Source organism: Urocitellus parryii, chromosome 1, assembly GCF_045843805.1.
Source record: "Urocitellus parryii isolate mUroPar1 chromosome 1, mUroPar1.hap1, whole genome shotgun sequence".
In the NCBI taxonomy this organism is placed as follows: domain Eukaryota; kingdom Metazoa; phylum Chordata; class Mammalia; order Rodentia; family Sciuridae; genus Urocitellus; species Urocitellus parryii.
In genome coordinates this window covers 107,836,432-107,852,388 of record NC_135531.1, presented here as the reverse complement: position 1 = coordinate 107,852,388, position 15,957 = coordinate 107,836,432, and the positions used below count along the sequence as shown (strand labels likewise).

The 15,957-nt window shown below is 36.8% G+C and overlaps 1 protein-coding gene across 5 annotated transcripts in view; it reads left to right on the top strand.

Moving 5' to 3' along the window:
- LOC144255993 (solute carrier family 12 member 2-like) overlaps nucleotides 1-15,957 on the top strand; it is a 110,736-nt gene that overhangs the window by 85,515 nt on the left and 9,264 nt on the right. Inside the window, exon 7 of one of the 5 annotated variants that reach the window (XR_013344028.1) lies at nucleotides 8,886-9,142. Coding sequence is in view for 1 of the 5 variants with exons in the window: in XM_077801169.1 (XP_077657295.1) it covers nucleotides 8,886-9,059 (174 nt within the window). In the remaining 4 variants the exon portion in view is untranslated. Of the gene's footprint in view, nucleotides 1-8,885; nucleotides 9,290-15,957 lie in introns of those variants that run through there. The other 4 variants (XR_013344031.1, XM_077801169.1, XM_077801172.1 and 1 more) reach the window with 4 other exon arrangements.

Sequence of the window (15,957 nt, the reverse complement as noted above, 5' to 3'; positions counted from 1 at the left end):
ATTTTCTTTCTAGAAATCCTGTGTGAGAGAAAAGTGAGTGGGGGAACTGGCCAATAGGTGCTTGGCCAGAACTTTTGTTTGGGTAACTAAATAATCATTTCTTTTTTTAAAATTTTTTTATTAGTTGCTCAAAACATTACAATGATCTTGACATATCATACATTTGATTCAAATGAGGTACGTAATCTTAATCTTATTTTTCCACGTGTACAGATTGCAGGATCACATTGGTTATGCAGCCACGTTTATACATAGGGCCATACTAGTGTCTATTATATTGAGCTGCCCTTCCTATCCCCACTCCCCTCTCCTCCCCTCTTTCTACCCAATCTACTGTGACACGTTTCTCTCTCTCTCACTTTTTTCTTCCCCTTCACACCATCTTATATGTAATTGCATAACAATGAGGGTCTCCTACCATATTCCGTGCAATTCCCCTTCTTAATCATTTCTTTTTGAATAGAAGGTTAACTGCAATATTTGTCCTTGCTTCTAAAAACTTCTGGTGGAGAAATCTTGAGACTCTGTTTCCCTGGAGTAGGATCTTAGATAAGTATACAAGAAAGCAGGATGATACCTATACCATGCATTAAGCTTACAGCTTTTTTCTTTCTTTTGTGTTCTTCTCCTTTCCTTTATTTTTTAGTCCCCAGATCCATTTCAGGAGATGATTTTTGTTAATTTCCACACTAATATATTATGCTGCAGATGTTTGTAATCACAATTTGTAATGGCTGGTTGGTTAACATAAAGATGCAAAGTCAATCTGGAAAACTTGCCAAGAATCTGTAGCAAATTGGAGGTAAATATACTTGAGAATCTCCAACAAATTCATTGTCAAGCTGCTGGGATGGAGGAATAGGATTCTACCTGTGATTTTCAAAACCGAAGGAAAATAATTGAGCTTGGTGAATGTACAGCTTCAGAAAGACAATGTTCTTAGTTTTAAAAAATAAAAGCTTCATTGAAAAATACTTTTTGAATATGATGGAAGACCTAAATCGTGGAGAAACGTGAAACAAGACAGTAAAAGAAAAAAAGCGTCCAGTTTCAGTCAGAATCTACATATGATTCATTTTTCTTGCATATATCACTCCCTGGCAGACAAGTTTTTATTATACTCATGATTTGCCTCTTCACACTGCTTTATATATTTCCCTATCTTCTATCACCTAGAAAAGTGTAGGAATGAAAAACTGATGGAGACTCAGGGTGACCTGATCCAGCTCCTCTCTGAGAAAGAGTGGGAATTTAAGTTAGAGTTGAACAGAGAGAGGTGGAAATGGGAGCAAAGGATGATGAAATGAACACCGGCTTATATTGTTTTCACAGCTAATTGCAAAATAAATTCCAATGAGATTCCATGACCTTCAAAACCAGCCATTCAACTATCTCATGACCTAAGTTTTTAAATTAATGCTTTATTTAAATCTCTTTGATTACATTGTGAATATAACAAGTGCATGATTGAAAAAAAATTGTAAGGTATTTTCTCCAAGGAGAGGTACTCTCCAGTGTTAGAGGGAAGATGGAGTTGTACTCCCCAGATGCTGCAGGACCTGGATAGGGGTTTTTTTTGTTTGTTTGTTTGGCTTTGTTTTTCAGTCTAAGTGGACATTGAAACATAATTCAGCATTTTTTGCATACCAAAGAACAAATGCAATTCTACAGCACATTATGATTATTATAGGTATTAACAAAGTCTAATGGGAATAGGGGGAAATGAATTAATATCATTCACTTAAAAAAATCCCAGACTCATAAAGCTCCCCATTAAATACTTCAGATTTAATGGCTTTTCCCTGTTTGCCTCATCTTTCCACTCTTCATTCCCTCCTCTCTTCTCAATCCCTTCCACTTTCTGGATTAATGTTGTTCTCACTCTGAGCTAGCATATTCCAATCCCGGGGGGGGGGGGGAACAGGTCTATGACAGAGGACTCCACCTACCATGGGAAGCATCCCTTCTAGTCAATTCTGCCTCTGATGACCATGACCTGGAAGACACCTTGAGGTGGGGGGACATGGGTTTCACTTCCTACAAATCAGGACTTTCCATGTAGTCACCAAAAAAAAAATTTTTCTTTATAAAAACCAGACTCAGGATTGAGTCCAATGATTCTTGCATATTGGTATTCACACTTGTGGAATCTCTACGGACAATGAGTCATAACTAACCTGTGTGACCAAGAAAATATGGTGTAGTGACAGTGAGTGACATTCAAAAATAGGTCATGAGAAGCCTTTCAGATTCTACCTTGGTCCTTAGATTAATCAATTTAGGGAAAGCCATGCCAGTGAGGATACTCTAGTAGCTCTGAAGAGGCCCATGCTGAGAGGAACTGAGGTCTCCTGCCTATTGCTGGTGCCCACACCACTGGTTATGTGACTGAGCTATCTTGAAGCAGATCCTGCAGTCCCAGTTAAGCTTCAGATGACTGTTGTCTTGACTGACATTGGACAGCAACTCATTAGAAACCCAGAGCCACAACCACACAGCCATCACTACTGAACTCCCGATTCACTGGACCTGCAAGAAAAGATGACTATTATTGGTATAAGTCATTGAGTTTTGAGGTAATTTGTTATGCAACAATACATAACTAACATGTTCTTAACTGAGGTAGTGATTGTAATGCTTACTCAGTTTTGTGGTGTTAATAATACTTCAGGATCCGTAACATTGAATTGCTTCTCTACTTCTCATTTTCTATCATCTTTTGCTAATAAAATAACATTGAGGAGCTCAGATAACTATTACCTTACATTTATAATGGATTAGTATTTTCAATCCAGTATTAAGAACAATAAAATATCATAGTTAAGAGAGTGGACATTGGAACTATGAAACCTAGATTCTGTAATTTTTCAGCTATGTGATCTTGGGCACATTATTAATCAAAGATCCAGTTTTCCCTTTTGTAAAATATGCAGAGTAATCACTAGTATCTCACAGAGATTTGAAAGGATGAAATATGATAATGGATGTCCTCTGTACATTGCATGACTTGTAGTGAATGCTCAATAAATGTCAACTATTGCTGAGCTGCTTTCAGTATTAAAAGTCCATCTATTCTGATTACACTTAAAATGGAAATCTGACAGATAAAAGGCAGAAGTTCAAACCCAAATCTATCCAGCATGTTATCTGTTAATGATATTAATAGGATTAAAATGATGTTCTTTTAAAAGCCAGACAAGCACTCAGACAACCAAATGACACTGTGGACTTGGGTGTCATGGGAAGCTAATCATCTCTAACAATGTTAATACTGGGGCAAAGCACCAGATGGAGGGAATTTAATCAAGGATGCATATTTCACATTTTATGTTACATTTTATGCACATTTAGCATGAGCACTTTGCATGGGAAAATATGGCAATTGTAGAATATTCATGAAGGTGGCTTTTTATATTTCTCAAGCTTTATTTCCTGGATTTATCCATCCTTTCAACATACACACACTACCTAAAAAATCATTTTTTGGTTGTGTTATTGATAACTATAAAGTTTAGTTGGCTGGATGTTTTTGATCAGGAATTTACTGGGTAGATGGAGATAGAAACTTGTAAAAAATTAGTTGAAAAAGAAGACAAAAGGAAAGTGAAAAACACTTAACAGAAAATAATAAATAGAAGAGAAAAATCATAATAAATGAAAATATGGAGAATAGGGCAATCCATAAGGAAAATGAACATTTGTTTGCTGAGAAAAATGAGCACATAAATGCATCAAGGGCAAATCCTCATGAGACTTTCTAATGACTCCCACCAGTACTTAGATTTCATCCTGTTTCTCTCAGCTAATTTCTTTAAGGAAAAGAAAGCTATTGTTAATTAACAACACTAAAAGGAAGTGAATGTTTAGAGTGTTTAACTTGTGGGTATCTTAAACTTTTAATCATAACCCTGTATGCTTATTATTTCTCTCTCTCTCTCTGTCTCTCTCTCTCTCACACACACACACACACACAGTCACTGGGGCTTAAACCCAGGAGTGTTTATCATCGAGCTACATATCCCCAGACCTTTAGTTTTCTATTGAGTCAGGATTTTGCTACGTGCTTACTGTTTATAAACACAGTCTTAATTTCAGTTTCCTGGTTTCACTTCCTGTACATTGGAACTTGAAAACTTGAAAGGGGGTAGCACACTGAGCAGTAAGTTGATCATCAGGGTCCCCATGTATGTTGTTCCATCCATGAGACTCTGAATTTTCATCTGTGTGTCGAAGTAACATGTGCCCTTCCATCACATCTTAGCAATGAGTCCATGACTGCATCTGGCCATGAGATCAAAATTACCCCCTCATACTTAATACTTTAAGGCAGCAAGTTTCAAATGGATTTCATGATACAGGGAAGAAGCCAGAAAGGGGCAGAGATGAGAGTTTAAACCCAGAAGAAGATTTTTCTAACAATTACACAGAAATGCAGTTCCCATCAAAATATCATTGACATTCTTCACAGCACTAGGAAAAAAAAAAACTGTTGTAAAATTCCTTTGGAAGAATAAAAGCCCCAGAATAGCCAAAGCAATCCTGAGCAAAAAGAATGATCCTGGAGAGATCACAATACCTGATATCAAATTATACTACAGAGCTACAGTAGCAAAACAGCATGGTATTGCCATTAAAACAGACATGACAACCAGTGGGACAGAAATCAGAGACAAACCCACATACAGTCATCTGATACTTGACAAAGGTGCCATGTACATATATGTCAAAATGTATTTGTTAAAACGTGGTGCTGGGGAAGGAAGCTGGATATCCATATGTAGAAGAATGAAACTAGTTTCCTATCTCTCACCCTGCACAAAAATCAAATCAAAGCAGTTCAAAGATTTAGGAATTAGACCAGAAACTTTGCAACTGCTAGAAGAAAACATGAGGTCAACCTCCACCATATTGATGTAGGCAGTGACTTCCTTAATAAGACCCCTAAAGCTGAAAAAATAAAACCAAGATTTAATAAGTGGGATGGCATCAAATGAAAAACTTCTGCACAGCAAAGGACAAAGAGGGTGAAGAGAGAGTCTATAGAATGGAAGAAAATTTTGCCTTCTACCCCTCTGATAGGGATTAATATTCAGAATATGAAAAACTCAAAAAGCTTAACACCAAAAAAAAGCAAATAACCCAACCAATAAATTAGCTAAAGAACTGAACAGACATTTATCAAAAGAAGAAAAACAAATATGAAAAAATGTTCAATATCCCTGGCAATCAGGAAAATGCAAATCAAAGCTACACTAAGATTTCATCTCATTTAGAATGGCAGCCATCCTGAATACAAAAGTAATAAATGCTGGTTAGAACGTGGGGAAAAGGCACACTCATACATTGTTGGTAGAACTGCAAATTAGTACAACTACTCTGAAAAGCAGTATGGAGATTCCTCAAAAGACTAGGAATAGAATTACCACATGACCCAATTATACTACTCCTTGATATTTATACAAAAGAACTAAAACCAATATACTGTAGTGATACAGTCACATTAAAATGTTTATAGCAGCATAATTTACAATAGCGAATTATGGAACCAGCCCATGTTTTAGTCAACAGATGAAAGGATTAAGAAAATGTACATAATGGAGTATTACTCAGCCATATAGAAGAATGAAATCATGGCATTTGCTGGTAATTGGATGGAAATAGAGAACATCATGCTATGTGAAATAAGCCAGACTCAGAAAATCAAGGGTCAAATGTTCTCTCTCATATAGGGAAGATCAGTGGAGTACAAGGAGAAGACTGAGGGAGAGGGAGGAGGGATTGGAAAGGGAAGGAAAGAAATGAATTTCACAAGATTATACTCTATACACATATAAATATCCCATAGTGAATTCCATCATTATATCTATAAAGCACCATTTTAAAAAAGAAATAGAAGAAAGACTAGTAGAATTGAGGAAGAGGAACTGGGGGAGGGAGATGGAAGGGAAAGAGGAGGTACCAGGGACAGAAATGGAGCAAATTAAATTCCATACATGTATGAACCCAACTATTATGTATGACTATAATGTAGTAATAAAAGCCTTAAAAAAGATTATGCTAACATACTAACAACAGATTCAGAATTTATGCTTGTTGAATACCGAGTGTTTGGATGTCCCAGTAAAATAACGTTGCTCATGTAGGAGATGATAAGATTCTCCTCTGGGGAATCTGAGCAGCCTAAGAGAAAAGACCCACACTCACTGGTACCCAACAAATGGCCCACCCCATGCCACACTATGAGAACTTCAAAGTTAACCAGCCTCATACACATGTTCAGAGCTTCTAACCAGGAAAAACCTTCAAGATGCAAGAGAAAAACCAGAACAGACAAGAAAAACATCAACTCGTCAGAAAAAGAAATGATCATAGAAGAAGTCTTCCAAAGCCTAGTATGAATATTGTAGAGAGTTTAAGGAGATGCTGTATCCATGAACTGAGACCAAAAGGCTACAAAAAAAGACATTTAGAAAACAAAAAGAATGAAAGTAGATCAAAAAGAATGAAAATAGGTCAGAGAAGAAACTTACAAAACAGTCCAGAAAATCTAATATACAATAATTGAAGTCAAAAAGAACAGAGAAAACAGAGGATAAGAAATCATCAAGAAAATAATTGAAGACATTTCCCCAAGAGTGAAGGTCATGAATTTCTAGATTGAAAGGGCCCACAGAACGCCTAAACAATGAATAAAAATAGACTGGTGGATGGCACCTCATCGTGAAATTTCAAAACCGGGCACAAAGGGAAGATTCTCAAAGCTTCCAGATGGAAGAACAAGTCACGTACAAAGAATTAAAAATCAAATTAACTCTGTGAGCTAGAGGAATGGAGAGTTCTAAAAGTTAGAAAAAGTATTATTTCCTATGTAAAATTCAATATAGAGCTAAACTGTCAATCAAGGGGAGGATAGAAGGCAGGTCTCAGTAAACACACAGGATGTTCTTTCTTAGAACATCACTGGAAGACATGATCCACCAAACTGAGGGACCAAATCAAGGAAGACAAACACATAGGACCCAGGAAAGAAGCAGTCCAACACAAAGGAGAGGCAAAGAATCCCTGGGACAGACTCCCCAAAGACTGCTCTGCATGGATCAGCTAGGAAAAATAGTCCACAGTGTGTGCTGGAAAATTTGTGGCCAAGGAGAGGGCATGGTCTTCTCTGTTGCCAGTCTTCCTCCAGGGTGAAGAAGAGGCTTTGTGAAATCCCTGAAACCATTGCATTGTTGATGAGATTAACTTGATGGTGTATGACTGAGAATGAATAAGGAGGCATTTTAAAAGGGAGATATTTTTAAAAATGAGGCTATATGAAAGAGTGGTGTCTGCCTTTTAATCAAAATCTTGGTAAGATCCTCTGGTTCACATAGGCAAGAATGAAGAAAAGACCACAATTCTTCCTGAGTAAGAGTAAACCTCTTGCATATACAATCATTCAGACTCCATTTGATATTTCTATAACTGGGGATTGGAGGTCCTCCTGGCAATGTATTAGCTACCACTTATCTTTAAGAAGTCACAATGATCATGCATCATGGAAGTGGGGAGTGCATCAGAGGCAATATATATATATATATATATATATATATAATACATAAATATAATATATATAAATATGTATTATATATAATATAAATAAATATATATATGTGTGTAAATATATACACACATACATATATGTATGTATATAAAATATGTTTTTTATGTATGCACTATACAAAATACGTGTTGATATTATGTATATTAATATATACTATTTATATTACACAGATTACATATATACATAATATATATTAAGCATTTTACATACATAATGTAAGTTTATATCTTTACTATGGTCAGTTGTTTAGAATATGTATTTAGAATAATACCAGTGTTGAGGATTGCCTCTGAGAATGTCATTGCTGGGATATATTATTTTTTCTGCCTCAGCACATCAGAAGGACATCTGGTGGTCTCAACAGGGATAGTGACTCTTAGTAAGTAGAATGTGGCCCTACCCCATCCAGCAGGGGCATATTTTCTTCTCAGTTAATTTTGATACACAGTCTCCCTTAAGACAATTTGAACACTATGGTCAAGGGTAGACTTTACAATTTATTAAAGTTTTCCCTTCTTAGTTTTTGTACTGGGATTTGACAGATAAAATAATGATAACTAATGGAAATTACTGAAATGAAAATAATTTCCTTTACTTCTGTTTACACAAGTTACTAATGAAGTTCAAAGTCATTTTTTGTTTGTTTAGGGGAAAATTATTTTATGTTTTATTTTCACATGACTAGGAAAGATCAGAAGTATTTATTCTATCTGAATTAATTGCCTTTGTAGAGAACTTGCATTTCCTCTATGACAAAGTAATTCCTGTTTTATCTTTATGTTCCAAATCCTAATATCAGATTTGAAAGATCTATTTCTTAGCTGATATCTTTTGTGGCTTATCCTTAAGAAAATATTATTTGTTACGGGCAATTCTGTAGTCTATTTGGTTTGTCTAGAAAACATTTTTTCCTAATCCTTATATTTGCTTGGAAATAAACAATCCGGACAAGACTATTCTAATGTTATCAGACAGGAACTTTTATGAGCATTTAAAATAAAATATATATAACTTTGATTTTAAAGGCATAAGAGTTGTTAATGCAATCTGCTTTACATTCATACAGCAAAATTCCTACTTTATATGCATCTCAGTAATTTTAGTATCATTTTGTATTCCTCTTGTCTGAATATTAACTTTGAAATCATATGTTGTGAATGAAATTAAAAGTAACACAGTTGGTTATGCAATTAATACTCATAAGCCTGAGGTGTGATAAATAAAATCAATTTTCTGTAGTGTTCAGTTCTGAAGTCAGAATAAAATGGTTTCTGTTTTCTAGAAGGAGAAGAGGAAGGAGAAGGAGAAGGAGAAGAGGAGGAGGAGGAGGAGGCAGAAACCTCAGGTAGAAGCTGTCAGCAGTAGCACACACCTGAACACCTGTGGTCCCAGCTACCCGGGAGGCTCAGGCAGGAGGACTGGGACCAGGAGTTTGAGACCAGCGTGGGCAGCATAACTGGACCCCATCTCAAGACAAAATAAGACAACCCCCTCCCCCCCAAAAAAAAAAAAACACGCACAAGAACTCAAGTATGCAAGGTTGGTAAGGAAATCTCAAGTTTCTGTTTGCCCTTTTGTCAAAAAATTCTAGGTTAGCCATGGAGGGAAGGGAAATACAATTGATGGGATATCTCCATCAATTGTAAGATAAGACAGTTTGAATCATATATGTGTAATATACAAATCACTTATATCAGTGTAAATTAGTTATATAATTCCACATATTATATAACTATATATTAATTTATATATTATATTATATATTTAGACATTATTAGTATTTATAATATAAATTTAATTAATTTATTATATTATTTGAACTTGTGGCATATCTCTAAATATGTTTGGAAATTTTCTGTTATCCACACATTACACACACACACACACACACTACTGTTAATACTGTCCATTCTAACATTTTAACCCTTATCAAAGACATTCAGGTGAACTATCTTCTTGGAGTAAAGTCATCTGAAAGAAAACTCGGTGAGACTCCTGTGAATAATATTTTCACATTCCCATCACTAGGCCGTGAAGTCCACAATGAAGTGTTCCAGTATTCCCACTTCCCATTCACACCTGAACACATGCCCCACTCACCCCAGAGGTGTTTCTGATGGCCACTGTAATGTGGCATCTCTCTGGGCCCTTCCTCTATGCCTTTCAACACCCCCTCTCCTCAGGCTTGGCATCTGTGGGAATCCACAGCCCATCTCAGCTCATTGTGTATTAATTTGTACAAACATGAGCATATCATTGTGGTTTTCTGTATTTGAGTGTGAGTGCCAGTGGAGACAGAGGGACAAAAGGACAACAAGGTGCTGAGTAACTCTAGCACCTTGCAAGCCTGCAGTCAGTCAGCTGCAGTGGAAGTGCCCCCAGGCGCTGTTACCTGAGTGTCTAAGCTAAGCCTGGCATACCCAGTGTGGACAGGCAACCCGTCCACCCTCACCCCAGCACCTCAGCCCCTGAGGCTTCCTTCTCACATTTTACATAAGCAGAAGAAAGAGGACGCTATGAACACTACCTTGCCTTTCTGGGATTTTCAAAGATCAAAACCAGGGCGAGAAGTGGCCTGCAAGCAAGCATGCCTGTGGGGAAAGAGAATTCCCCTGCCCATCTGTGGAATCCAAACCCTTTGGAAACAACATAGCTTTTTGACAAATGGCAGTTTGTCTTCTTGTTGTGCATAAATCACTGATACTCTACGTCAGAGGGACTTTTTCTATCCCCACCTAAAAAGACGATAGATTAAGTTGTTACTACCACAAGAATATGTGTGCTGCAATAGAGAATTGTGTACCCAGTTACTCCAGGCCTGTTAGCATATGAGAGTAATAGTACAAATTGCTTCACAAGGCTCTGTAAGAATCTAAGTCCTTGTACCCTGAGCAAACACGAGCCAAGCCTGAATAAGGAATGCCTATATCCTGAGGTTATCCAGGATCCAGGGTCCTTGAAGGTGGCATAACCAGGTATCAGCTTTGGTTTCTGGCCCACTGCCCACATTGGCTGGTGAGGGAATTAGGAGTGAAGGTGGCATTTTAAATCTTGAGCCCTTTTTCTTTCTGATATCCATGAACCTGTTTGTTGGTCCCCCAATGCATCCATGGACAGTAAACAAGCCCAAAGGGGGAAAATTCCTGAGAATTAGGCACAAAACAATTCTATTTGCTAGCAGATCTCAACATTGCACATTGCCATGCAAAAGACTCAAATTTTCTTCTTTGCTCTGAAAATAATTTTGCCTCCTTATCTACAGAGAGAGAGAGAGGGGAAGGGAGTGGGGGGGGGAGAGGGAGAGAGAGAGAAATGCTTATATGACCTTCCAGTTTTATTACCTGTACCTATAAAGTAACTACTAAAATAATTGCTTTCTAAATGAATTTGAAAATAAATGAGACATTGTAAGCAATAAACAAAGAATTCCAGCAGAAACTCTTTCTCTAATCAGAAAAGTAAGTGAATATAATTTAAGATGTGAGGAGCCATCCCCTTTAAATATTATAGATATATTTATAAAATATGGTTTTTATGATATCACTTTTTCTAAAGGCATTTCTAAATCCTTCTTTAAATCTGAAATCTACATAGATATATGTTTGTGCCATGTAGGGAGGAGATGAATTCTTATCATTTGCATCCAGGGAACTCTAAATACATTTATGAGTTAGGGTTGATTTAAATGTCTATTTTTGCTGCTAATCATTTGTTTATTTAATAAAAATATTCTGCCTTCATTAAAATTTTGAATGCTCATAGGAATTTAATAGCAGTGACCTGAGTTCAGTTAATACTCTGAAATATTAATACCTGTAATAAAAGCAAATAGCTTTACTAACCTAAAAATTATTTACTTTATAACCACAGGAAAATTCATTGGACACTGATTTATGAATTTGCTAACTGCTTCTCCCTCGTATGGTCATTGTCCAGTGCTCTTTAAGCTGTAGCATATATTCAAGAAACATTTCCTTATGCCTTTTTTAACAACCACATGCAGAAACATATTCATTCACTAAGCGTGGGTGAAATATGAGCTACTTGAAATACAAATGATTTTTTTTCTGTTTCATTGCAACTAATGACCTAATTAAGTTTGAGCTGTTAGCATAAGAAAATTATTAAAAATTAGGTTTTGATATTAGGAGTATAAGTGGGTTGAAATTCACAAATTAACTTATTATGAACCTAATTAAGCATGTGGCTTATGTAATGAAATTCAGACATAGAATTATTTAAATTAAATCCATATGGATTAGAGATTTCCCGTTATTTAGAACCATTATGTTAAGGTCTTTTATAATCATAACTTTAAAATTTTGCCATCTCTACTGTTTTCCATGAACATCTTTCAGGTATAATCTGCACGTACAGTGATTGCTCCCTAGGTTATATATTAAATACTCCACTTCTCTCCATTGTTTAGGTCAGCTTTGGTGGAGGTAGTGGGATGCTTTGATGGTTATATTTGAGAGCTCTGATGGAGTTCTGTGGTTGGAAAATATCTCCTTCTCTGCCCTGAAATTTCAACTGATTATAGATGCATTCCTGACATTCCAATTCTCTTTAACATAATCCTGGTTTAAGTACAGTATTCCAGAGAAAGTGGTATGTTGTCATTAATGCCCATTTTAACATCAGCGTATTTACCTCAACTCTTTCCTAAACAAGTTAAGAGAAGAATCCTGGGGAATAGTTATAAATCAGTATGTTTTGATGCAGGGAAATATAGAAGGTTCTTTTGGAAGTTAGCACATGAATCGACAATACAAAGGGTCAGCTCTGAGGACAATGTCCAGGGACAACTCTGGACACAAAACAAGATAAATTCAATCCCTACAATACACTAAATATAGATAGACATATTAAGCATTGAACAGTTACAGTTCTGTTGAATTAGCATTTCACATTAGATCATGATAGGGTTCATCTCTACCTACTCTAGCAGGTATCTACTTATTCTCTTAAGAAAACTAAGAATCATCAGATCACATTTTTAGAATAGGCAGAACCCCCACCTTCACCCCATCTCTTAAGAAATAGCAGGGAAGGCTTTAGGAAAGGTATGCTCCTAAAGGGATTGTTTGTTTGCAGAGAGGAAATAGAAAAGGAGAGCTCCCTTTGCAAGTTGGTAGAACATGAGCTTATGTTGTGCCAAACAAAAAGCTGGAGGAACAAAGCCCATTGCTCTTGAATGACAATCAAACATATTAAATTTATTTCCCCTTATCTTTGTAGACTAGAGAAATGTTCCAGAACCAAACGTTTTCATTGACTCTTTATGAGTCATCTCACATCTTACCTTTCCTATAGCACATGTCTCCCATGCTCTTGTTAATCACCAGTGCAGAGGGGCAAAGAAGCCCTACACAATTTTTATGAATCTAAATTTTCAAAGTTCTTTTCTCAGCTATTGTCCTGTAGACTGGCAAAATCATCAAATGGATCTAGAAGATGAACTGCTTCTCAGGATGTAAATTAGACCCAAGATAATATCTGATGTGGAAGGCCCATAAATATTGGTACAGAAGATTGGTTGTGTGGGGAGGGTATTTTTGGTTAACTGCCTTCAGAAATGACCTAAGCATTGTTCTGATAAATGCTGAACAATGGATTATACCCAAAGATTATCCCAATTTGGTGATTCTCAAATTTTTAACCACTGGAAGGAAAATAATATTTGAAGTTGCTCAAGTTCTGAAAATTTTGAGACTTGTGGATATATGTTCATTTGTATTAGTAGTTTCTTGCAGCTGCAGTGTGATTCTATAAAAGGATACCAATGTGAAAGTGAACTGATGGAGTTTTTGTCTTGTTTTTAGCTCTTCCAGAGATCTCACTGTTCATTTGGAAAGAATATATCCACAATAATCATTACACTAACAGAAAGGAAACTTTCTGTACTGGCACTGGGCCAGTGTCTCCCCTGGGCACCACAGGTCATCAACAGAATTCAGTGTGGGTGAAGTTGTCATAGCACTGTGCAAGTAGGAAGTAATCTCTTCATCTCAGAGTGTATCCTAGGTCCAGAAAGATGTAGTTTTATTTGAATTACTCTGAAAATGCACTTCAACTCTAAGGCTAGCATCAAAATGCATAAAAAGCACACGATCTCTTTCTTTCTATTAGGATTCGTTTTCTCTCTTTTTTGCCATGTGGAATGATAACAGGACAAAGCAGTTGGTTCCATTAACAATCATGGCTCATATCCCATCTTTTCAGTTCTGATGCTAATCACAGCAAAGCCCCAGCAGCCTCTTGAAGCACTGCTGAGCAATCTGTGTTCAACTGTGACCCGAATTTTAAAAGTAAAAAATAAAGGCAATGTTTCCAAATAGCTTATCAAGAAATGTCTTCCCAGATAGTGTAGTCCAATTTCAGCCACTCTTGACATTTCAGTTATTTACTTCCCTATTCTTTCTTCCTTTCTCCTCCCTTGTATTGGTTTGCAAATTCCTATGATCCTGCAATCCTGTGGATCCCAAGCATTCATATAAATCACTGATATAAGAAGCATCTAATGATCATTCATTTCTATGAGGACAATGTGCTTGCTATCCTCAAAGAACTAACACATGAATTAAAAACAAGAATAAAGTAACTATGGCCTGTGAGTCCCATTCAGCCCACCTGTTTTGATATAGACTGTGAGCTATGGATGGTTTTGCGTTATTAAATGGTTGGAGAAAAAAATAAAAAAGAAGAAAACTGTATTTCATAAAACATGAAAATCCTATGCAACTCAAATATCAGTACCCAAAAATAAAGTTTTATCAGAACCCAGACATGCTCATTGTTTATGCATGATTTATGGCTGCTTTCATGCTATAACAGAGATGAGTAGTAAATGCCAAGGACATCTGCCTGCAAAGCCCTTAACAGGAAAAGTTTGCTGATCCCTACATTAGAACAGTAGGTTTTAAAATGTGGAGACAGTGTTGCCCTGATTAACTGCTGGGGCAGTTACTTTTTTCTACAACCAATTATTAGTGCTCAATAATTGGAAGACATCTCATATTTGTGGAGTTCTTTTCCATTAGTGGCATTTAAGCATCACAACTGAGGCAAGCTAAGGTGACTCTGCAATTACAGTGAGTCAGAGGAAATGGCTTTTCCCACAGTGAAGGAGGCTTAAGAAGAAAACGGAGTCCACTGGAGAGAGAAAGTTGTTTTACATCTAAATTCTTCTCCTAAGTTTCAAAAAAATGTATCTGCACTGCTAATAGAACAGAATTTTCCACTGTCCCCAGCCGGGGCTTGGCAGGCCTATGGCCAAAGAGTCTAGGCCCAGGGTTCCTTCCCATGAAAGAGTAGTGGAAAGTCCACATGGTCTCCTCTTCTATGCCTGCTTAGCCTTTTGGGGTTCAGTCCAGTTTTATCTTTCAGGTTGAGAAGACTTTCAACAGTTAAACCCATTCATGTTTACATTTATAAGGCCCAGATCATCATTTAGTGACGGGACACCATTTAAGATGGGTATTTTCCATGATCCACTCCTCAGTAAAGTTCCTGAGTATCCTATCTACTGGTTAATGTCTCAACAGGAGGATCAAAAAAAAAAAAAAAAAAAAGTGGGGGGGGGGGGGACAAAAGAAGAAAGAATTCTCGTTCCATAATGATGATTCTGTGATTCTGATTGCTCTTTCTCTCCTTACACAGTATGCCTTTTAAGAGCCATACTCATCTGTTAAAGAGTTCCCTGGAACTGAAAAAATAGTAACAATATACACGCACATATAGCACATGGGGAGAGCTAACACACTTAGCATCATTTAGCATCTGAGAACACCAAGGCTCAGAAAGATTAGTGGGTTAGTCAAGTTTATAAAGAGTTTAGGAACTGGCAGAATTGGAATGTGGGCCATTTAGTGGAAATCTTGGGCTATTACATCATAGCTACTCTTGTTGTAGAATATAAGGAAAATTACATGCCTGTGTCTAGCTGCTTTTTTTTTTTTTTAAACTTGGTTTAAATATATTAACTTGGTTGTACCACATCCCTGTAAGGAAATTGCTGATACCCACTGTGTGACCTGTATTACTCAACAAGAGGCTCCTGGAATTTCTTGACACCCAGCATCTGACAACTGCAACACTTGAGCTAATGTTTTCTGGCAAGTCCCATATTGACTTCAAAAGCTGAGTGATAACTTTTTTTTGAAGTAAGATAAAGGCAGAAAACTCTCAGAAGAGTGAAGACAAAGTTTTCCCAGGTGGGTCCTCCAGCCGACTCAGTGCAGGCTTGCATGGTGTTAGGAGAAATACCAGCAAAGGAAAAGAGACCCAGATGAGATTCCAGCTGCGTCCTGCAATGTCTACAATTCAATTGGACAGTGTCACGTAGGTTCAAA